General features: G+C 38.8%; 1 protein-coding gene across 5 annotated transcripts in view; it reads left to right on the top strand.

Moving 5' to 3' along the window:
- The window catches only part of DNA2 (DNA replication helicase/nuclease 2), a 46,609-nt gene that overhangs the window by 14,493 nt on the left and 12,197 nt on the right, over window positions 1-19,919 (top strand). For 3 of the 5 annotated variants that reach the window (XM_027597024.2, XM_027597028.2, XM_027597029.2), the window contains 9 exons: window positions 2,185-2,404; window positions 5,310-5,427; window positions 6,194-6,359; window positions 9,032-9,226; window positions 11,123-11,353; window positions 14,863-14,979; window positions 15,059-15,168; window positions 15,451-15,560; window positions 16,212-16,436. In XM_027597024.2, coding sequence (XP_027452825.1) covers window positions 2,185-2,404; window positions 5,310-5,427; window positions 6,194-6,359; window positions 9,032-9,226; window positions 11,123-11,353; window positions 14,863-14,979; window positions 15,059-15,168; window positions 15,451-15,560; window positions 16,212-16,436 — 1,492 coding nt within the window. The remainder of the gene's footprint in view (window positions 1-2,184; window positions 2,405-5,309; window positions 5,428-6,193; window positions 6,360-9,031; window positions 9,227-11,122; window positions 11,354-14,862; window positions 14,980-15,058; window positions 15,169-15,450; window positions 15,561-16,211; window positions 16,437-19,919) is intronic. The other 2 variants (XM_027597025.2, XM_027597027.2) reach the window with 2 other exon arrangements.

Below are 19,919 nucleotides of genomic sequence, written 5' to 3'. Positions count from 1 at the left end.
GAGTCTACAGTAACAATTCTTGATTCCCAGCCCAGCGTTCTCCTCTCTGTGTCTTGGTATAAGACCTTTTTGTTTGTTTCAGTTCTTCCAATGGAATCTTATATGTCTCTCTGTGAAGGAAGCACTCCTCTGTATTTTAGCTTGTGTCATTTTCGCAGCAGTTTATAGCCATCTTTAAAAAAAAAAAAAACTTTAGACTTTAGCACAGAGAACGAGACCTTTAAAGGTCATTTAAAGAGACAACCTGGGGTGCCTGGGTGGCTCAGTTAGTAGAGCATCTGCCTTCAGCTTGGGTTGTGTTCAGCAGGGAGCTAGCTTCTCCCTGTCCCTCTGCTTCTCCCTCTCCCTCTGCTGCTGCTCCTCCTTGTGCTCTCTCTCTCTCTCTGTCAAATAAATAAAAATCTTTTTTTTTTTAAAGATTTTATTTATCCATTTGAGACACAGAGATACAGAGAGAGAGCGAGCATGAGCAGGGAGAGAGGCAGAGGGAGAGGGAGAAGCAGACGAGCCGGATGTGGGGCTCGATCCTAGGACCCTGGGATCATGACCTGAGCCGAAGGCAGACACTTTAACCATCTGAGCCACCCAGGCGCCCCTCTCTGTCAAATAAATAAAAATCTTAAAAAGAAAGAGAGAGACAACCTTTCTCACCCATAGGTAGTTAAGTGTAAATTTTCTTCATCTTCACAATACCATATTCTCAATCAGGTGGTTCTCGAAGGAGTTTTACAGCATTATGTTGATTAAAATCATAGTAGTTATGAAATACTGTCATTTATTCCACAGATCTAGGTCTGAAATCACATTACTTCATTTTCTAGGGGAATGAATTTTAATAGCAATGTTAAAAGTTTCATTACCTATCTTCTATTAAGTATACATGTGACATTTTATGAATAATAAAGTTTGCTTTATTTCATAGGAGCATATTTAAATATATAACACAATTAGGTAACATTTGGAGAAAGAGAACAGAATAATATTTTAAGAAATTTCGGATAAGTTGTAGCTTCCCTGAATTCCTCTGTCTTCCTCAGAGGTTGCAGAAGTATACATATATTCCTGGAGATTATATTTGAAGCATCCTGAAATGGTTAAAAAAGAATTACTGAAGATGTCATTTTTTTCTGTTAGAAAATATTCTCATTTGTTAAGAAATAGCTGCTGATCTAAATAACATGAAATTAGCAACCGAAGTCAATTAAATCATGTATTCTTTTTTTTTTTTAGAGATTTTTTATTTATTTATTTGACAGAGCAAGACACAGTGAGAGAGGGAACATAAGCAGGGGGAGTGGGAGAGGGAGAAGCAGGGGGAGTGGGAGAGGGAGAAGCAGGCTTCCCACTGAGCAGGGAGCCTGATGTAGGGCTCGATCCCAGGACCCTGGGATCATGACCTGAGCCGAAGGCAGACGCTTAACGGCTGAGCCACCCAGGCGCCCCTAAATCATGTATTCTGACAGAATTTTTAAAACATTAAATCTCGGGTTTTATTTTAATTAATTAATTAATTTTTAGAGATTTTATTTATTTATTTAACAGAGAGAGAGTGCAAGTAGGCAGAGTGGCAGGCAGAAGAGGAAGGAGAAGCAGGCTCCCCACTGAGCAGGGAGCCCGATGTGGGGCTCGATCCCAGGATGCTGGAATCATGACCTGAGCTAAAGGCAGATGTTTAATGACTGAGCCACCCAGGCGCCCCCACTTGCACAGTTTGTAAGACAAATTGCTGGGCTTCACCTGCAGAGTTTCTGATTGAGTAGGTCTGGAGTGGGGCCTGAGAATTTGCTTTTATTACAAGTTCCCAGGTGACGTTGGTGCTGCTCCTCTAGGCACCACACTTTGAGAATCACTGCTGTAAACGTATGTTGTTGGTGTCCCATCCCTGCATTCTCTGTGTATAGTAGAGTCAATGCCAGCATAAAGAGAAATGTGCTAAGTGTTCTTTTTTTTTAATATTTTATTTATTTATTTGAGAGGGAGAGAAAGTGAGTGAGAGAGAACACAAGCAGGGTGAAGGGCAGAGGGAGAAGCAGACTCCCTGCCAAGCAGGGAGCCCAACGTGGGACTTGATCCTGGGACTCCAGGATCATGACCTGAGCCGAAGGCAATCGCTCAACCAACTGAGCCACCCAGGCACCCTGTGCTTAGTGTTCTAATTAAGTATTTTTGTGTTTAATTTTTTAGGCCAAGTGATAGTAATAACACTAATTCAACATGTAATATTGAAGTCATAAACTCATTGGACATTGAAGAAAGCATTTGGTCCCCTAGGTTTGGATTGAAAGGCAAAATAGATGTCACAGTTGGTGTGAAAATACATCGAGGATGTAAAACAAGGTATAAGATAATGCCATTGGAACTTAAAACTGGCAAAGAACTAAATTCTATTGAACACCGTAGTCAGGTAGGTCTAAGTCTTAACAAGAAAATTGTCTGAATATTTAGTATACTGAAAAATATAGGTCTGCCTTATATATTTTGGTTCAATTTGGGTAATTTTTGTTTAAGTTTCATACAGTACTTTTCAATTTGGGATGTATCCAGAGTACTCAAATTGTTTATAAATGTATACATGTCTACAGCAGAAAGTTTTCTCTAGCAAAGAAATACAACAGCTGAATTTTTAAGCCAATGTTGCCAAGTTTATGTTGCCAAACTACTAAACAGATACTCCTAAAAAAAGAATTCCTTGGTGCTAAAAGTTGCAGAAACCAAGTATATTTGGAGATTTAATGATGCATGGTAGCATATTAAAGTTTCTGAGAAATCAGAGTAATATGGATTTGGTTTAGGTTTGTTTAAACCCATTGTTTCCTAAACTTAATTTACCATGGAGCTATTGTTTTCATGTAATATCTAATAGGATACTCTTAGAAAACATCAGTCTAAATCCATTCTTTTATTTTTGACTCTTAATCTGATTTTAATGATTATTATCTAAAATGAAATATAGAACCATGTCTTCCCATTATGTAAAATTCAAGTTTTTATTAATCTTTTCTTCTCTTTGGTAAACATAACAATCTTTTGTTGTCCTTCAAAATTATCTGAAACTTATATTATTTATAGTGATTTAAGTAATTAACATAAATCTTTCTTTTCTCCTACCTAGGTATGTTAATTATAATGACTGGTCTTGGGATTTTGGAATTTCATGATTTATGTAGTATTTATTTATTTGAGAGAGCGAGAGAGCATGAGCTGGGGCGGGGTGGGCGTCAGGGTAGAGAGAGAGGGAGAAGCAGGCTCCCTGCTCGAGGTGGGGCTCAATCCCAGGACCTGGGATCATGACCTGAGCTGAAGGCACACGCTTAACCAACTGAACCACCCAGGCACCCCTGAAATTTTATGATTTAAAGACATAAATCAGGGACACTTGGGTGGCTCAGTTGGTTAAGCTTCCAACTCATTTTTTTTTTTCCTTTTTAAGATTTTATTTATTTGTCAGAGAGACAGCACAAGCAGGGGGAACAGCAGGCAGAGGGAGAAGCAGGCTCCCCGCTGAGCGAGACCCAGGCAGATTTGATCCCAGGACTCTGGGATCATGACCTGAGCCAAAGGCAGACGCTTAACGACTGAGCCACCCAGATATCCCAGGCTTCCAGCTCTTGATCTCAGCTCAGGTCTTGATCTCATGGTGGAGAGTTCAGGCCCCACATTGGGCTCCAGGCTGGGTGTGGAGCCTACTAAAAAACAAACAAAGACATCAATCATTCAACATTTTAATCTTGGAAATCTCCTGGAAAACATATTAGCTTGTTTGCAGGTTGTATATGACTAAATAACTTGCTATTGTTGCTAAGGTGGTTTCATCAACTGTAAACCAGCTGTTTCTAACTTGTCTTAGATGGTTTCTCTGGAGAGCATCACATAAGTTTAATGCAGCTAATAATGACTCATGTTCTGCAAAAAACAGTGAACTTTGTAGAGTTAGTCTCATTTAGTTGTCCCAGTAACTATGACATAAATAATATGCATTTTAATGTTTAGTTCATTTATTTATTTTTTACCTATTTATTTTTTTAGTTCATCTGTTATTTGAAACAGGGAAAATAGTGTCTAAAGACTGTTAACTTCAGAATATAAAATATAGTTTGGTTAATTTCCCTCTTTTTTTTTAAGATTTTATTTATTTATTTGATAGAGACACACCTAAATATTTACTGTCTAAGAAAAATTCTATGTATTTTTAAAAAAATATTTATTTGTTTGAGAGAGAGAATGAGAGAAAGAGCACAGCCAGGAGGAGGGGCAGAGTGAGAGGGAGAAGCAGACTCCCCACTGAGCAGGGAGCCTGATGTGGGGCTCGATCCCAGGACCCTGGGATCATGACCTGGGCTGAAGGCACATGCTTACCTGACTGAGCCACCCAGGTGCCCTCTATGTATTTCTTTATTGTGTAAAACTGAGAAGCATAGACAGTGTTCATGTTGCAGAAGTTAAATATTTGACATTGAATTATTGTGTTACCTGTATTAATTTCTCTCATGTTATTTTCAAAATAGAAATAGCTTAATTGACCTTTTGATTGATTGATTTATTTTCTATTTTATTTTATTTTTTTTAAAGATTTTATTTATTTATTTGACAGAGAAAGACACAGCGAGAGAGGGAACACAAGCAGGGGGAGTGGGAGAAGGAGAAGCAGGCTTCCTGCGGAGCAGGGAGCCCCATGTGGGACTCGATCCCAGGACCCTGGGATCATGACCTGAGCCGAAGGCAGACGCTTAATGACTGAGCCACCCAGGCGCCCCTTTTCTATTTATTTTAATTTTTTTTTTTTAAGATTTTATTTATTCGATAGAGAGAGACACAGTGAGAGAGGGAACACAAGCAGGGGGAGTGGGAGAGGGGGAAGCAGGCTTCCCGCTGAGCAGGGAGCCCGATGCAGGGCTCGATCCCAGGACCCCAGGATCACAACCTGAGCCAAAGGCAGACGCTTAACGACTGAGCCACGCAGGTGCCCCCTGATTTTTTTATTTTTATTTTTTATTTTTTTTAAGATTTATTTATTCATTTTTAGAGACAGAGCACGGGGGTGTGCATGTGTGCTTATGATGGGGGTTGCAGAGGGAAAGCATCTTTCAAGCAGACTCCACGCTGAGCGAGGAGCTGCTTGTGAGGCTGGATCCCACAACCCTTGAGATCATGACCTGAGACGAAACCCATAGTAGTCGGTTGCTCAACCGACTGAGCCACCCAGGCGCCCCAACCTTTTGATTTAAAAATTCCAGTATGTGTTGATTGCTAAACACGCATGGATACATGAAAGTTAGTTTTCGCTGACAAAATGTCCAATGTGTTCACAGCTTGTTCTGTACACAGTGTTGAACCAAGAGAGGAGAGCTGATCCTGAGGCCGGCCTGCTCCTTTACCTCAAGACTGGCCACATGTACCCTGTGCCGGCCAACCATCTTGATAAAAGAGGTCGAGTTGTTCTCTCTTTGCATTTCCTTCTCTGGGTTTTGTTTGTTTCCTTTAACCTTTAGTAATCTGTATATATACCTGAAAATCATTCACTGTACTTGTAAGGTCTAATATAAGTTATAATGTGTAGTTGTGGTTTTATTTATTTGCTTGCTTGCTTATTTATGTATTTTTAGTTGTGGTATTTTTAAAAAAAGAATTTTAACAATATACTGTACAGTTAAAAACATCTTTAACCTTTTAAAATTTTATTATACAAACATTTATTTTAAACTTCCTGTCTTATATTTGAGACATTCTAGATAGCTGTATTTATCCATAGCATTTATTTATTTATTTATTTATTAAAGATTTTATTTATCCGACAGAGAGAGACACAGCGAGAGAGGGAACACAAACAGGGGGAGTGGGAGAGGGAGATGCAGGCCTCCCCTGGATCAGGGAGCCCGATGCGGGGCTCGACCCTGGATCATGACCTGAGCCGAAGGCAGACGCCCAACGACTGAGCCACCCAGATGCCCCTATCCATAGCATATAGCTAAAAATACCAACTTCATAATATTTACTAGTTATGAGATATATGGTTGTTTAAAAGAACTTATGAAGTGAACAAAAATTTAAGCAAATACACACCAAAATGTTAAGTTATTCTAGTGTATTGGGAAACATGAATGTTCATTTTATGTTTTTAAATCTGAAAGTTTTACATGAGAAAGATATATAATAAACTTAATTCTTAAACACACCCCCACCTTTTTTTCCATAGAATTATTAAGGCTAAGAAACCAGATGGCATTCTCTTTGCTTCACCGTATTAGCAAATCTGCTATTGAAAAGGAGAAGACACAGCTTGCTTCTTTGCCACAAATAATTGAGGACCAGCAAACTTGTAAATATTGTTCGCAAATTGGCAACTGTGTTCTTTATAGCAGGTAAAAACATTGTCTTCCAAAATTATGTTTACTCAACTCAAAATGATTTAACTTTGTTGTCTGGTCTGGCACTGATGATTTCATTTTAGTGATTTTTCTTTGTGGGTAGTATTTTTAAAATGAAGGGTATATTAAAAAAAACACAGTTCATGTTTTGTAACCAGCCTATTTCCTTGGGGAATGATAGAATGCTTTTTAAACTTTTTCCAAAAGTGGTTATTTTAATCTTGATGCAAATAGTTTCTGGGGAAATGAAATAATTTTAGGACTTAATGGAATCTGGTTAAGAAGGGTGTAGTATAGGGGCATCCGGATGGGTCATTTGGGGGAGCATGTGACTTGATCTCAGGGTTTTAAGTTTGAACCCCATGTAGAGTATAACTTAAAAATAAAAAAAATCTTTAAATTTTTTATTCTTTTATTTGTCAGAGAGAGAGAGAGAGATCACAAGCAGGGGGAGCAGCAGACAGAGGGAGAAGCAGACTCCCGGCTGAGCAAGGAGCCCGATGTGGGACTCGATCCCAGGACCTTGGGATCATGACCCGAGCTGAAGGCAGATACTTAACTAACTAAGCCACCCAAGCGTCCCAAAAATAAAAAAATCTTTAAGAAAAAAATGGAATTAGTATAGGGATTTTAAATATTATACAGCTTTTCTTAAGTGATACTTTAAGAATTCTTCTATTTCTTAGTTACTATTTTAATTTTATGCCTTGTGTAGTTAAAAGCAGGCAAATTGGTTCTTCCAGACAGACAGTTTGATACGATTCAACAGACTTGTCTTTCTGTTTATATATGTTTTTTCCTCCTTTTTTAAAGATTTTTTCTTTTTTCTTTTTTTAAAGATTTTTTATTTATTTACTTGAGAGAGAATGAGAGATAGCACGAGAGGGAAGAGGGTCAGAGGGAGAAGCAGACTCCCTGCTGAGCAGGGAGCCTGATGCGGGACTCGATCCCAGGACTCCAGGATCATGACCTGAGCCGAAGACAGTCGCTTAACCAACTGAGCCACCCAGGCGCCCTAAATTTTTTTTTTAAGATTTTATTTATTAGAGAGAGAGAGTGAGAGAGAGAAGCAGTCTCCCCACTGAGCAGGGAGCCCAATGTGGGATTTGATCCCAGGACACTGAGATCATGACCTGAGCTGAAGGCAGAGCGTAACTGACTGAACTACCCAGGCTCCCCAAGATTTTTTTAAGTGATCTCTGTACCCAACATGGGGCTCTAACTTACAATCCCGAGATCAAGAATTGCATGCTCCACTGACTGAGTCAGCCAGAGGCCTATATATCTATTTTTCTACATGTGGGATGTTTATTAGTTGTCTTAAGACCAGTCATTTGTATTTATACTTTCATAGGCCAGTGAAAGTTTTGAAGGACACAAAAAAAGTAGTTAGATGTAAATACAGAGTAGGAAACAAGATCAAATCAAGACCAAAGTTCCAGTTCAGCCAAAAAATTCCCATAAAGGACTTATCAAAGTATTATTATTATTATTATTATTATTTAAGATTTTATTTATTTATTTGACAGAGAGAGACATAGTGAGAGAGGGAACACAAGCAGGGGGAGTGGGAGAGGGAGAAGCAGGCTTCCCGCGGAGCCGGGAGCCCGATGCGGGGCTCGATCCCAGGACCCTGGAACCATGACCTGAGCCGAAGGCAGACGCTTAACTACTGAGCCACCCAGGTGCCCCAAAGAGTCTGTATCTTTTTTTTTTTTTAAAGATTTTATTTATTTATTCATGAGAGACAGAGAGAGAGGCAGAGGGAGAAGCAGGCTCCCAAGGAGCAGAGAGCCTGATGCGGGACTTGATCCCAGGACCCTGGGATCATGACCTGAGCCGAAGGCAGATGCTTAACCATCTGAGCCACCCAGGCGCCCTCAAAGTATTATATCAAATAAATGATCTCTTAATGCAGAGGACAATGAACTATGGGAAGTTTGGGCCTATAGTACAAGCACATTTTTTGAAATCTTATTTTATTCTCTATGTTTTGTATGCTATCCTATAGCATAATTATGTTTTTGTATAAAAATTCAGAAATTTTGTATTAAGCACAATTGATATTCCACATAATTCTCCATGTTTTTATGTTGACTTTCTAATGGCCCAGAGCTGGATGTACAAATATTGTGATTTTGAGAAATGCAGTTGTATAAAAAGCCAAGACTTGCTACCATTATAGTAATGAAAACTAGAGTATACCAAATTTAAGTAGCTGTTCGGGTTATAGTCCTTAAAGGCAAAATAATGCTATACTCGGTTTCTTTAGCATTTCGTTTTGTAAAAAGCCATTTGGCTTATAAAATGTTGAAATGACTTAAAGAAAATTAGGACCTGTGGTTATAAGTTCCAGTGATCATCATGTATGTATGCTTATTTTATTTTATTTTATTTATTTTTTTTCAAGATTTTTATTTATTTGAGAGAGAGAGAATGAGAGAGAGAGAGCATGAGAGGGAAGAGGGTCAGAGGGAGAAGCAGACTCCCTGCTGAGCAGGGAGCCCGATGCGGGACTCGATCCCGGGACTCCAGGATCATGACCTGAGCCGAAGGCAGTCGCTCAACCAACTGAGCCACCCAGGCGCCCCTATGTATGCCTATTTTAGAAATAACTTCATTTTTATAGCTAGCCAGTAAAATGTTTTATATACTTCTCTCTTTAGAGCAGTTGAACAACAGATGGATGACAGTTCAGTCCCGATTGGCATGCTGCCCAAAATAAAAGAAGAAACCCAACATCTAAAGCTTACACATTTGGAGTATTTCAGCCTTTGGTGTCTAATGTTAACCCTGGAGTCACAATCAAAGGATAATAAAAAGAATCACCAACATATATGGTTAATGCCTGCTTCAAAAATGTAAGTGGTCCATCTAATACAGTAAAACTTAAGTAATTTGGATTACCTAATGGAATGGTTTTTGGAATTCATGAAAAATACAGGATACATGATATCCTGTCAGAGATGTGTAATTTCATATATTCATGCCAACTCTAGATGGCTGTCAAGGAATTGTTTCAAGTAGAGCACTATTGTTATTTTCAGTAGGTTAAATGTGTCTTGAGAAATTTTTTTTTTAAAGATTTTATTTATTTATTTGACAGAGAGAGACACAGTGAGAGAGGGAACACAAGCAGGGGGAGTGGCAGAGGGAGAAGCAGGCTTCCCTCTGAGCAGGGAACCCGATGCGGGGCTCGATTCCAGGACCCTGGGATCATGACCTGAGCCGAAGGCAGACGCTTAACGACTGAGCCACCCAGGCGCCCCTTAACTTTTTTTTTTTAAGATTTTATTTATTTATTTGTCAGCGAGAGAGAGAGAGAGAGCGCACAAGCAGGGGAAGTGGCAGGCAGAGCAGACGAAGGGAGAAGCAGGCTCCCCTCTGAGCAAGGATCCCGACGTGGGACTCAATCCGAGGACCCTGGGATTACAACCTGAGCCAGAGACAGATGCTTAACTGACTGAGCCACCCAGGTGCCCCTAAATACTAGTCTTTAAAAAGTTTATATTTTCAGTGTTTTGATACAGATTCACATTTTCTAAAGTTGGTCCATCTTTTATTTTGTGAGATCTATTTTATTTAAATTTTTTTTAATTTTTAAAATTTTTTTAGTTTCAAAGGTAGAGTTTAGTGATTCGTTAGTTGCCTATAGCACCCAGTGTTCATTACATCAAGTGCCCTCCTTAATGCTCATCACCCAGTTACCCCATCCCCCCACCCACCTCCCCTCCAGCAACCCTCAGTTTGTTTCCTATAGAGATCTTTTTTTTTTACAAGTTGCTTATAAAGAAGTAATTTTGTATATCTTTGCATAGTATTTTTCTTTTTTTTGTTTTTAAGGATTTTATTTATTTATTTGACAGCAAAAGAAAGCACAGCATGGGGAGAGGGAGAAGCCGACTCCCCGCTGAGCAGGGAGCCTGATGCGGGACTCAATTCCAGGGTCCTGGGATCATGACCTGAGCTGTAGGCAGCCACTTAACTGACTGAGCCACCCAGGCATCCCAGTTTTTTGTTTTTTGTTTTTTTTTGGTAGTATTTCATTGCTTTTGATCCACTTACTTAAAACTTTCCAGAATGAACATTGATTTTAATGTGACTTTAGAAATAATTGGATCATTATTTCCTTAATAGTAAATTTTAACACAAGAGATCATTACAGTGGATAAAATTTAAGTTGTTTTTGATAGACCACGTAAGTACAGTGAATATATCAAGTGTACATGCCAACAAGCTTCTGAAGTTGTATTTAATAGTAGTGCCTGAGAGATTGTAAATGCTTAATACTTATTTCTTAGAAGCAGTGGAATTATCAATTTGCTTGCCATTATTTTAATAGCAATAATTATAAATAGGTACTTATTTTCTTCACATTAAGTTCAGGAAAAATATTACCATTTGTCTTCTGTAATATCATGTGTATCAGCATAGAAGTAGGGGTGGCATTCAAGGTTCAAAGTGCTGATACACATGTTGTTTGGAGATCCCAGCCTGTGGGTGCAACAGGGAATATGCTCTCTAGCACTTGTCTAGAGATCTTTTGATGAGAGATTATTTTATAACTAATAGAATGTTTCCTTAGCATTTCTAACACTTTAATGTAGATTGTGGAAAATGTAAAAATGAATGACTCAGTATTAGCGTTATAGCTTTCAGGGGCCAGAGGAACGAGTAAATTGTGGAAAAATGCAAATATAGTATTTATATATATGATATAAATGTAAGCTTTCTCTGTCTTTCTTTCTGTTTCATAGGGAGGAGAGTGGCAACTGCATTGGAAACCTGATTAGAACAGAATGTGTTAAGACAGTTTGTGATGGACAATATTTACATAATTTTCAACGTAAAAATGGTGACATTCCTGTCACAAATCTAATGGCAGGTGATAGAATTATTTTAAGTGGAGAAGAGAGAACATTGTTTGCTTTGTCTAGGGGATATGTAAAGGAGATTAACAAGACATCAGTAACCTGTTTATTAGACAGGTAATGAAATGTTCCTTTGGTGGGGTAACAGCTTTATTGATATGTAAATTGCATACTATACACAGTTTATTCATTTAAACCATTATTCATCATTTTTAGTATATTCTTAGAGTTGTGCAGCCATCACCAAAATCACTTTTAGAATATTTTCATCACCCCGAAAACAACCCTTGTACCCTTTGATATTCATCCCCCTACTCTAGGCAATCACCACTTTCCTTTCTGTCTCTGTAGATATGCCTGTTCTGAACATTTCATAGAAATGGGATCATATATGGTCTTCTGTGACTGGCTTTTTTTTTACTTTAGCATACTGTTCTTTTTTTTTCTGAGAGAGAGTGAGTGAGAGAAGGAGCAGGGGGAGGAGCAGAGGGAGAGGAAGAAGCAGGCTCCCCGTTGAGCAGGGAGCCCAATGTGGGGCTCTGTCCCAGGAGCCTGGAATCATGACCCGGGCCGAAGGCACACCCTTAACTCACTGGGCCACCCAGGCGCCCCTCTTCTGGATATTTCATATAAATAGAATCATATGGTTTTTGGTTTTGTTTTGTTTTTTTGCTTCTTTTACTTAGCATAATGTTTCTGATGCTCCTCTGTGTTTTGGCATTTATCAGTATCTTCTTTCTTTCTTTCTTTCTTTCTTTTTTTAATATTTTATTTATTTGACCGAGAGAGACAGCGAGAGGGGGAACACAAGCAGGGGGAGTGGGAGAGGGAGAAACAGGCTTCCCTCTGAGCAGGGAGCCCGATGCAGGGCTTGATCCCAGGACCCTGGGATCATGACCTGAGCCGATGGCAGATGTTTAACGACTGAGCCATCCAGGTGCCCCAGTACCTTATTTCTTTATGGCTGAATAATATTCCATTATGTAGATAGGCCACGTTTTGCTCATCCATTCACCAGCTGATGGACATTTGAGTTGTTTCTACTTTTTGGGTGTTATGGCTATTGTTGCTACAAATACTCACATACAAATATTTATGTGAATATATATATAGAGAGAGATTTATTTATTTTAGAGTGAGAGAGTGCAGGTGAGGGGAGGGGCAGAGGGAGAGAGAGAAGCAGATTCCCCGCAGAGGGCAGAGCTCAACATGGGCTCAATCCCAGGACCCTGAGATCGTGGCTTGAGCTGAAATCAAGAGTTGGATGCTTAACCATCTGAGCCCCCATAAGCACCCCTATGTGAATATATTTTTATTTTCCTTTGTAGATACCTACTAGTGGAATTGCTGGGTTGTGTACTAATTTTGAGTTTAACATTTTGAGGAACTACCAAACTGCTCAACTTTTGTTTAGTATATTCTGTTTTGTAATGCTAATGTGGACACAATCTTATCTAGTTCTCACCAACACGTGACTGGCAGCAGGCTAGATCCCGTTAGCCTTGAAGCTTATTTGTAGCCCTCTGGGCGCTCACCATTTCATTTTTTCCGTCTAAAAAGAACCGTTTTGGGGCTCCTGGCTGGCTCAGTCAAGCATGCAACTCTTGATCTTGGGGTTGTGGATTCGAGCCCCATGTTGGGTGTAGAGATTACTTAAAAATAAAATCTTTTTAAAAAACATTTTTTTCCATTTATAGTTGTGACATAAAGTGTATTTATCTTTGTTAAAGTGAGTTCATTTAAAGAAAAATATTAAGTAAATAAAATAGTTGATATGAACATTTGTGGTTGAGACTACTATCCATGCTCACTAGTATCTATGTTCCCCTCTTCCTGCACTCCCAGCCTTCCTTGCTTTTAAGTGCATGCCATGCCTCACCATATCTTAATGGATGGAGAGCAGCAATTGGGATGCAGTGACTTCTGGGTAACTGCCCTGGATGTGTCCAGGCTTGTTCTCTACCAGTCAGTAATTCTAGTTTAGCCACAGCCAGCCCTAGTCTAGATTTCATGATATGGGAATATGAACCACAGTATTTCTTTTATCTGTTAGGATTTCCTGCAGTCGCTTGCAGTTATTTATTTAGTGTGTATCCTGCTTTGCAAATCCTTGAGGAGCTTATAATCTTGTGGGTAGACAAATGTATTTCGGGTCTAATACAACAAATGTTTGAATTGAAGAGAACACAGATCAGAGGCATTGAACCGAAGTTTAGAAGGCTTAGGGAAAGCTTTTGAAAAAGGTCATTCTGGATCTTCACCCGGTGGAATAATTAGGCTGGTGACAGTGTGGGAAGAGTATGCCAGACAGAGGAACGTGGTGCATAATAAAGACATGATGGTGTGATACAGTATGAGGTGGAATGTTCAGTAAAGTGTAGGAATGTAAAAGATGAGGAAGGGAGTGTGATTGGGGAGGTCAGTTCATAGAAGGTCTTATATACCATGTTAAGTTGTGACTATTCAGATGTATTGAAGAGTTTTAAACAGAAGAGTGATAATAATCGGATTTGCATTTTTCTGTGAATGCATTGTGAAGAATAGTTAATAGAGATGAAACTGAAAGCATAGAAACCAGGAAACTTGTAGTGGCCCAGGCTAGTGGTGATTGAGGGCGAGGTAGCTTTGGCAGAGAGGATGGAGTGACTTTGAGAAGTATTTAGAAAGTAAAATGGGCTGACATTTGGATGCTGATTGGATATGGAGTTTGGGAAGAGGGTGAGAGGAAGGGAGAGGGAAGGATAAGGCAGTGGTGTAGAGGCAAGTGCTATTGACTGGATTCAGACCCACAGAATGAGGATGAGGTTCAGCGGGGATAAAGATTTGTTCAGTTTTGAATGTATTGAGTTTTCATAGCCTGGGTTTTGACCAAGTGGAACATCTTGTTGCCTGCTGGATATCCAAACCTGAAGCTTGGCTGAGCAACCAGGTGGAAAAGGAATGTAAGGATGTAGATTTGGGATTTAGAGCTCCATGAGGGCATGGAACCAAAGGGAAAATGATAAGAAAGAGCAGTACAGAGGGCGAGGGAAGGGACCCTAGGGAACTCTAGGATTTTAGGAGCTGGAGGAGGAGTGGGAGAAGGCATCAGGAAAGAGACCTATGCTCCAGACTGGAGGAGAGAGGGGCCGTGTGCTCAGGATTCTTCTGGGGGTGATGAGCCCAGGCTAGATTGCAAAGCGAGGCCTAGTGAATTGCCAGCAGGTGTTGTAGGTTCATGATTAATTGCTTTGACCTTAGTGTCTTGTGCCCTATTTTCTCCCTTTTCTGCCAGTCCACCATTCTTATTTGTCTGATTGGCAAGTATGAATTAGGGCCAGGTAGCCATTTTAATAGCTATTCTGGCTCATTTATTCTTTTAGCAAACGGCAATGTATTTCTTTTTTTTTTTTTTAAGATTTTATTTATTTATTTGTCAGAGATCGAGAGCACGAGAAGCCGGCTCCCTGCTGAGCAAGGAGCCCATGTGGGACTTAATCCCAAGACCCCGGGATCATGACCTGAGCCGAAGGCAGGTGCTTAACCGACTGAGCCGCTCAGACCTCACACAGCAAAGTATTTCTTATACAGACCAACTGACCATGTTAAATGAAAAACATTCGTGTACATCTGTTTCACTGTTTTAGGAACTTGTCAGTACTCCCAGAATCAACTTTGTTCAGATTGGACCAGGAAGAAAAAACTTGTAATATAGATACCCCCTTAGGAAATCTTTCTAAATTGATGGAAAATACTTCTGTCAGGTTTGTAACAATGAGTGAATCTGAAATTTACCCCACTTTCCTCAGGAATATTACTAAAAACATTTTTTTTTCTTTTCAGCCAAAAACTTCGAGATTTAATCATTGACTTTCGTGAACCTCACTTTATATCCTACCTCAGTTCTGTTCTTCCATATGATGCAAAGGATACAGTTGCCTGCATTCTAAAAGGTATGTGATAATCAGCATGTCTCCTTCCATTGATTGTTCTTGGTTTTATTTATAATTGAAAGTACATTCTAGTGTAGCATTTTTATAACTTATTAAACTTATAATTTTTAGACAGATTCTCTTGGGAAGTAGTTTACATATATACTTTAATCACCATGACATTTTCTTACTTTAAAAAGACATATTGAAGAACAGACTTGAATAGAGGCTGCTTTTCTTACGGTTAATTTGCTCATTGAAATCCAGCATTTTTTTTCCTGTTGTTTTTAAATTTGAATGTAGGCTTGAATAAACCTCAGAGGCAAGCAATGAAAAAGGTACTTCTTTCAAAAGACTACACACTCATCGTGGGTATGCCTGGAACAGGAAAAACAACCACAATATGTACTCTTGTAAGGTTATTATTTTGCTTAGAAACTAACGATTTAAATCAGCTTCTCAGTTCGGAGAATGTGATGTTTTCTATCAAAAGGGCTGAATTTTAAATCAAAAGGCTTTATTTCAAATTAACCTTTTAGAAGGACATGAGAAATATAAAAAGCTAAGTCACAAAAAGTTGTAATCATGTTGTAGGTTTCTTGCATTTAGGATTCTCTGAGATCTTTCTCATTTGGGGGCATGTGTATCATTGTATCTTTTCCTTGCCTTAAAAAAATAATAAATTATACAGAGGTGTTGAAATAGATTTTTCTGGAATTTTTTTTTCCATGTCAGTAAATTTCTATGCTAATCTTAGAATAATCATAATGATGGCAAGAAATATTGATTGATTGATACTGTGTGCCAGGCACTATTCAAAGTTTGTATTTTGTACTCAATTTTATTATCACTAATAATATATTATTAACATATCACTAATTAATGAGATAATGCCATGGGATTTTCATAAAACATTTTGCCTTTATAATTTTTTAAATATTTACCTTGGCTCAGCTCTAAGATATGCTTCCTATTAAGTTTTCTGATTCTATTTGAAAAATATAAGCATGTTAATATCTGGAATTAAAAGTAATGTTATTTTCCTTTCTTTTATTCATTATTAGGTAAGAATTCTCTATGCCTGTGGTTTTAGTGTTTTGTTGACCAGCTATACACACTCTGCTGTTGACAATATTCTTTTGAAGTTAGCAAAGTTTAAAATAGGATTTTTGCGTTTGGGTCAGACTCAGAAGGTACATCAAGACATCCAGAAATTCACAGAGGAGGAAATTTGCAGATCCAAGTCCATTAAATCTTTAGCTCTTTTGGAAGAACTCTACAATAGTCACGTAAGTACTATTATTGCATAGTAACACCAGACTGAGTAGCCAGACTGAGTGGGGAAACATTCTGGGAAATTCAGTTACATTGACCAGTTTTATTAATTGATAGTTTGCTGCTTGCTTTTGAACTGAAATGAAGTTTCTGGTTTATTATTCAGGGCTCCCATCTCCTAGTTTAAAATATCCTAGTTATGGAAAATGCTTGTTACTCTCTACTCACAGCACCTGACACTAGTAGAGTTAGTGCAGATTCCACAGCTTAGGGCTCAGCCCCTTAATAAGATTGCACCACCCACTTCAGTTCTCAGTTAAGTCCGGGGCCTCCTGTGCATCAGAACAACTAGCCATAAATCAGGGTTCCCATGACCCCATCCTAGGGTTCGATAATTTGCTAGAATGGCTCACAGAATTCAAGATGTATTATATAGGATGCAGTTCAGGAACAGCCAAATGGAAGAGATGCATAGGGTTAGGAATGTGGAAAGGGATACGGAGCTTCTATACCCTCTTCAGATGAACCACCCTCCCAGCACCATGATGTGTTCAACCCAGAAGCTCTCTGAACCCCTTTGTTTAGGGTTTTTATGGAGATTCCATCATGTCGGCACGATGGATTAAATCATTGATTTGGTGGTTGGTGATTAGCTCAATCCTTATCCCCTCTACCCTTCCCTATGTGGAAGGGTCGGGGTTGGGGTGGGGCTGAAAGTTCTAACCCTTTAATCTCTAGATTTGTTCCTCTGACAACCAACTCCCATCCTCTCATTAGCATAAATGCAGGTATGGTTGCAAGGGATTTATTATGAATAACAAAAGATAATCCTCTCACCCCTAACACTACCGAAATTCTAAAGGTTTTAGGAGCTCTGTGTCAGGAACCCAGAGGAAGACCAAACATGCATTATTATAATATCACACCTAGAAAACTACTACTAATCAGAATTTTTAGCCAGTTTGAATTCAAAGCAATGGTACATGAATAGTCTAATGATAGGTATTTCTAGACTTTGAGACTGTGATATAGAAGTTTTTATTATTTAATGTTTATATTTTTCTGGGAAGTTTTTATCTATTTATTTTTTAAGATTTTATTTATTTATTAGAGCGAGAGCAGGAACACAAGCAGGGGGAGTGGGAGTAGGAGAAGCGCGCTCCCCACTGAGCAGGGAGCCAGATGCGGGGTCAATCCCAGGACCCTGGGATCATGACCTGAGCTGAAGGCAGATGCTTAACAACCACCCAGGTGCCCCTATTTTTATTTTTTAAAGATTTTATTTTTGGGGCGCCTGGGTGGCTCACTCAGTTAAGCGTCTGCCTTCTGCTCAGGTCATGATCCCAGGGTCCTGGGATGGAGTCCCTCATCGGGCTCCTTGCTCGGCAGAGAGCCTGCTTTGCCCTCTGCCTCTGCCTGCTGCTGCCCCTGACTGTGTGCTCGCGCTCTCTCTCTGTCAAATAAATAAATAAAATCTTAAAAAAAAAAATATCTACCAAACTGTTTTCCAAAGCAGCTGTAACATTCCACATTCCCACCAGCAATGTACGAGTGATCCTTGTCAGCATTTGGTGGAGTTAACCGTTTTTCATTTTGGACGTTCTGGTATATAATGATACCTCATTGTGAATTTAATTTGCATATCCCTAATGATGATTATTGATGTTTTCATGTGCTTATTTGCTATCTCTGTATCCTCTTCAGTGAAATGTCTCTTTCTGTCTGTTGCCCATTTGGATTTTTTTTTTTTTACTGTTGAGTTTTGAGTGTTCTTTTTATATTCTAGATGTTAGTCCTTTAATGGATATATTTGTGAATGTTTTCTCCCACTCTATAGTTGTTTTTTTTTTTTTTCATGTTCCTCACAGGAGCCTTTGCAATAGAAGAGGTTTTAATTTTGGGGCACCTGGGTGGCTCAGTCGTTAAGCGTCTGTCTTCGGCTCAGGTCATGATCCCGGGGTCCTGGGATCGAGCCCCGCATCAGGCTCCCTGCTCGGTGGGAAGCCTGCTTCTCCCTCTGCCTGCCACTACCCCTGCTTGTGTTCCCTCTCTCGCTGTGTCTCTCTGTCAAATAAATAAATAAAATCTTAAAAAAAAAAAGTTTTAATTTTGATAGAGTGTAGTATATAAATTTTTTACTTTCATGCATTCTGCTTTCAGTGTCAAGTTTAAAAACTCTGCCTACCTCTAGATGCTGAAAGTTTCTTGTGTTTTTTTTCTAAAAGTTTTATACTTTTAAGTTTTATATTTAAGTCTGTGACTATTATTTTTATATGATGTGTGAGACTTAGGTCAAGGTGCATTTTTTTGCCTATTGATGTCCAGTTGTTACAGCACCACTCCTTGAAAAACCATTCATCCCTCCACTGAGCTGCTTTTGCACCTGTGTTAAAAAACCCACGGTGCCTGGCTGGCTTAGTTGGAAGAGTATGTGACTCTTGATCTTGGGGTCATGCGTTTGAACCCCACATTGGGTGTAGAGATTACTTAAATAAGTAAATATTAAAAAAAAACACCCATTGGGCATATTTGACTGATGCAAATGTTCTTAACAGTATATTCACAAATCAAATTTAGCAGTGTATTAGAAGGTTTGTATGCTGTGAACAAGTGGGATTTATTCCCATGATGTAAGGATCATTCAGCAAGAAAATGTTATCAATGTGATCCTCTTCCATCCTTCAGTTATTAATATGCCAATGTCATTAAATTTGAAGTGACTTTCTTGTATAAAGTAGATATCTGGATGTTTTTTATCTACTCTGCCAATCTGTTTTTTAATTGTTTTGATCCCTGTCTTTTAAAAGGTACATGGTACATATAGACCATTTATATTCGTCATAAGTATTGATACATGTTAGGGCTTAAGTCTGCCCTTTTGTTTTTTGTTTTATGTTTCCTATGGTTTTTGTTGTTGTTGTTTGTTTTGTTTTTGTAATCTCCACACCCATCGTGGGGCTCAAACTCAAAACTCTGAGATCAAGAGTCACATGTTCTACCAGCTGAGGCAGCCAAGCGCCCCTCTCTCTTTTGATTGTTTTCTTTTTCCTGCCTTATTGCTTACTTGAACATTTTTTAGAATTCCATTTTGATTTTTCTATAGTGTTTTTGAGTGATCACTTTGAATAGCTTTTAGTGGATGCTCTGTTGCTCTCTGCATTATATTATATATATATATATAACTTATAGTCCATTGATTTTGTCATTTTACTAGTGAGCTTGTGAAGTTAGAAGTTAGAAGTCACCTCCATTTATGTCCCTTATCTTCTCATGAAGATTGTTCATGATTGTCTTAATATTTTTCCTACATAAACTATGTCAGACTGTGTTCTAATTTTTGCTTCAACCATCAAATATAATTTGGGAGAAATGAAAAACCTATTTTTTTTTGAAGATTTTATTTGTTTATTTGACAGAGAGCCCAAGCAGGCAGAGCAGCAGGCAGAGGGAGAGGGAAACTAAGGGAATTTGTTGCCAGTTGCCCTACTACCCTAAAA

The sequence above is a fragment of the Zalophus californianus genome, chromosome 15, assembly GCF_009762305.2.
Source record: "Zalophus californianus isolate mZalCal1 chromosome 15, mZalCal1.pri.v2, whole genome shotgun sequence".
Lineage (NCBI taxonomy): Eukaryota > Metazoa > Chordata > Mammalia > Carnivora > Otariidae > Zalophus > Zalophus californianus.
The sequence above is the reverse complement of the archived record's forward strand: the minus strand, read 5'-3'. Positions and strand labels throughout refer to the sequence as shown.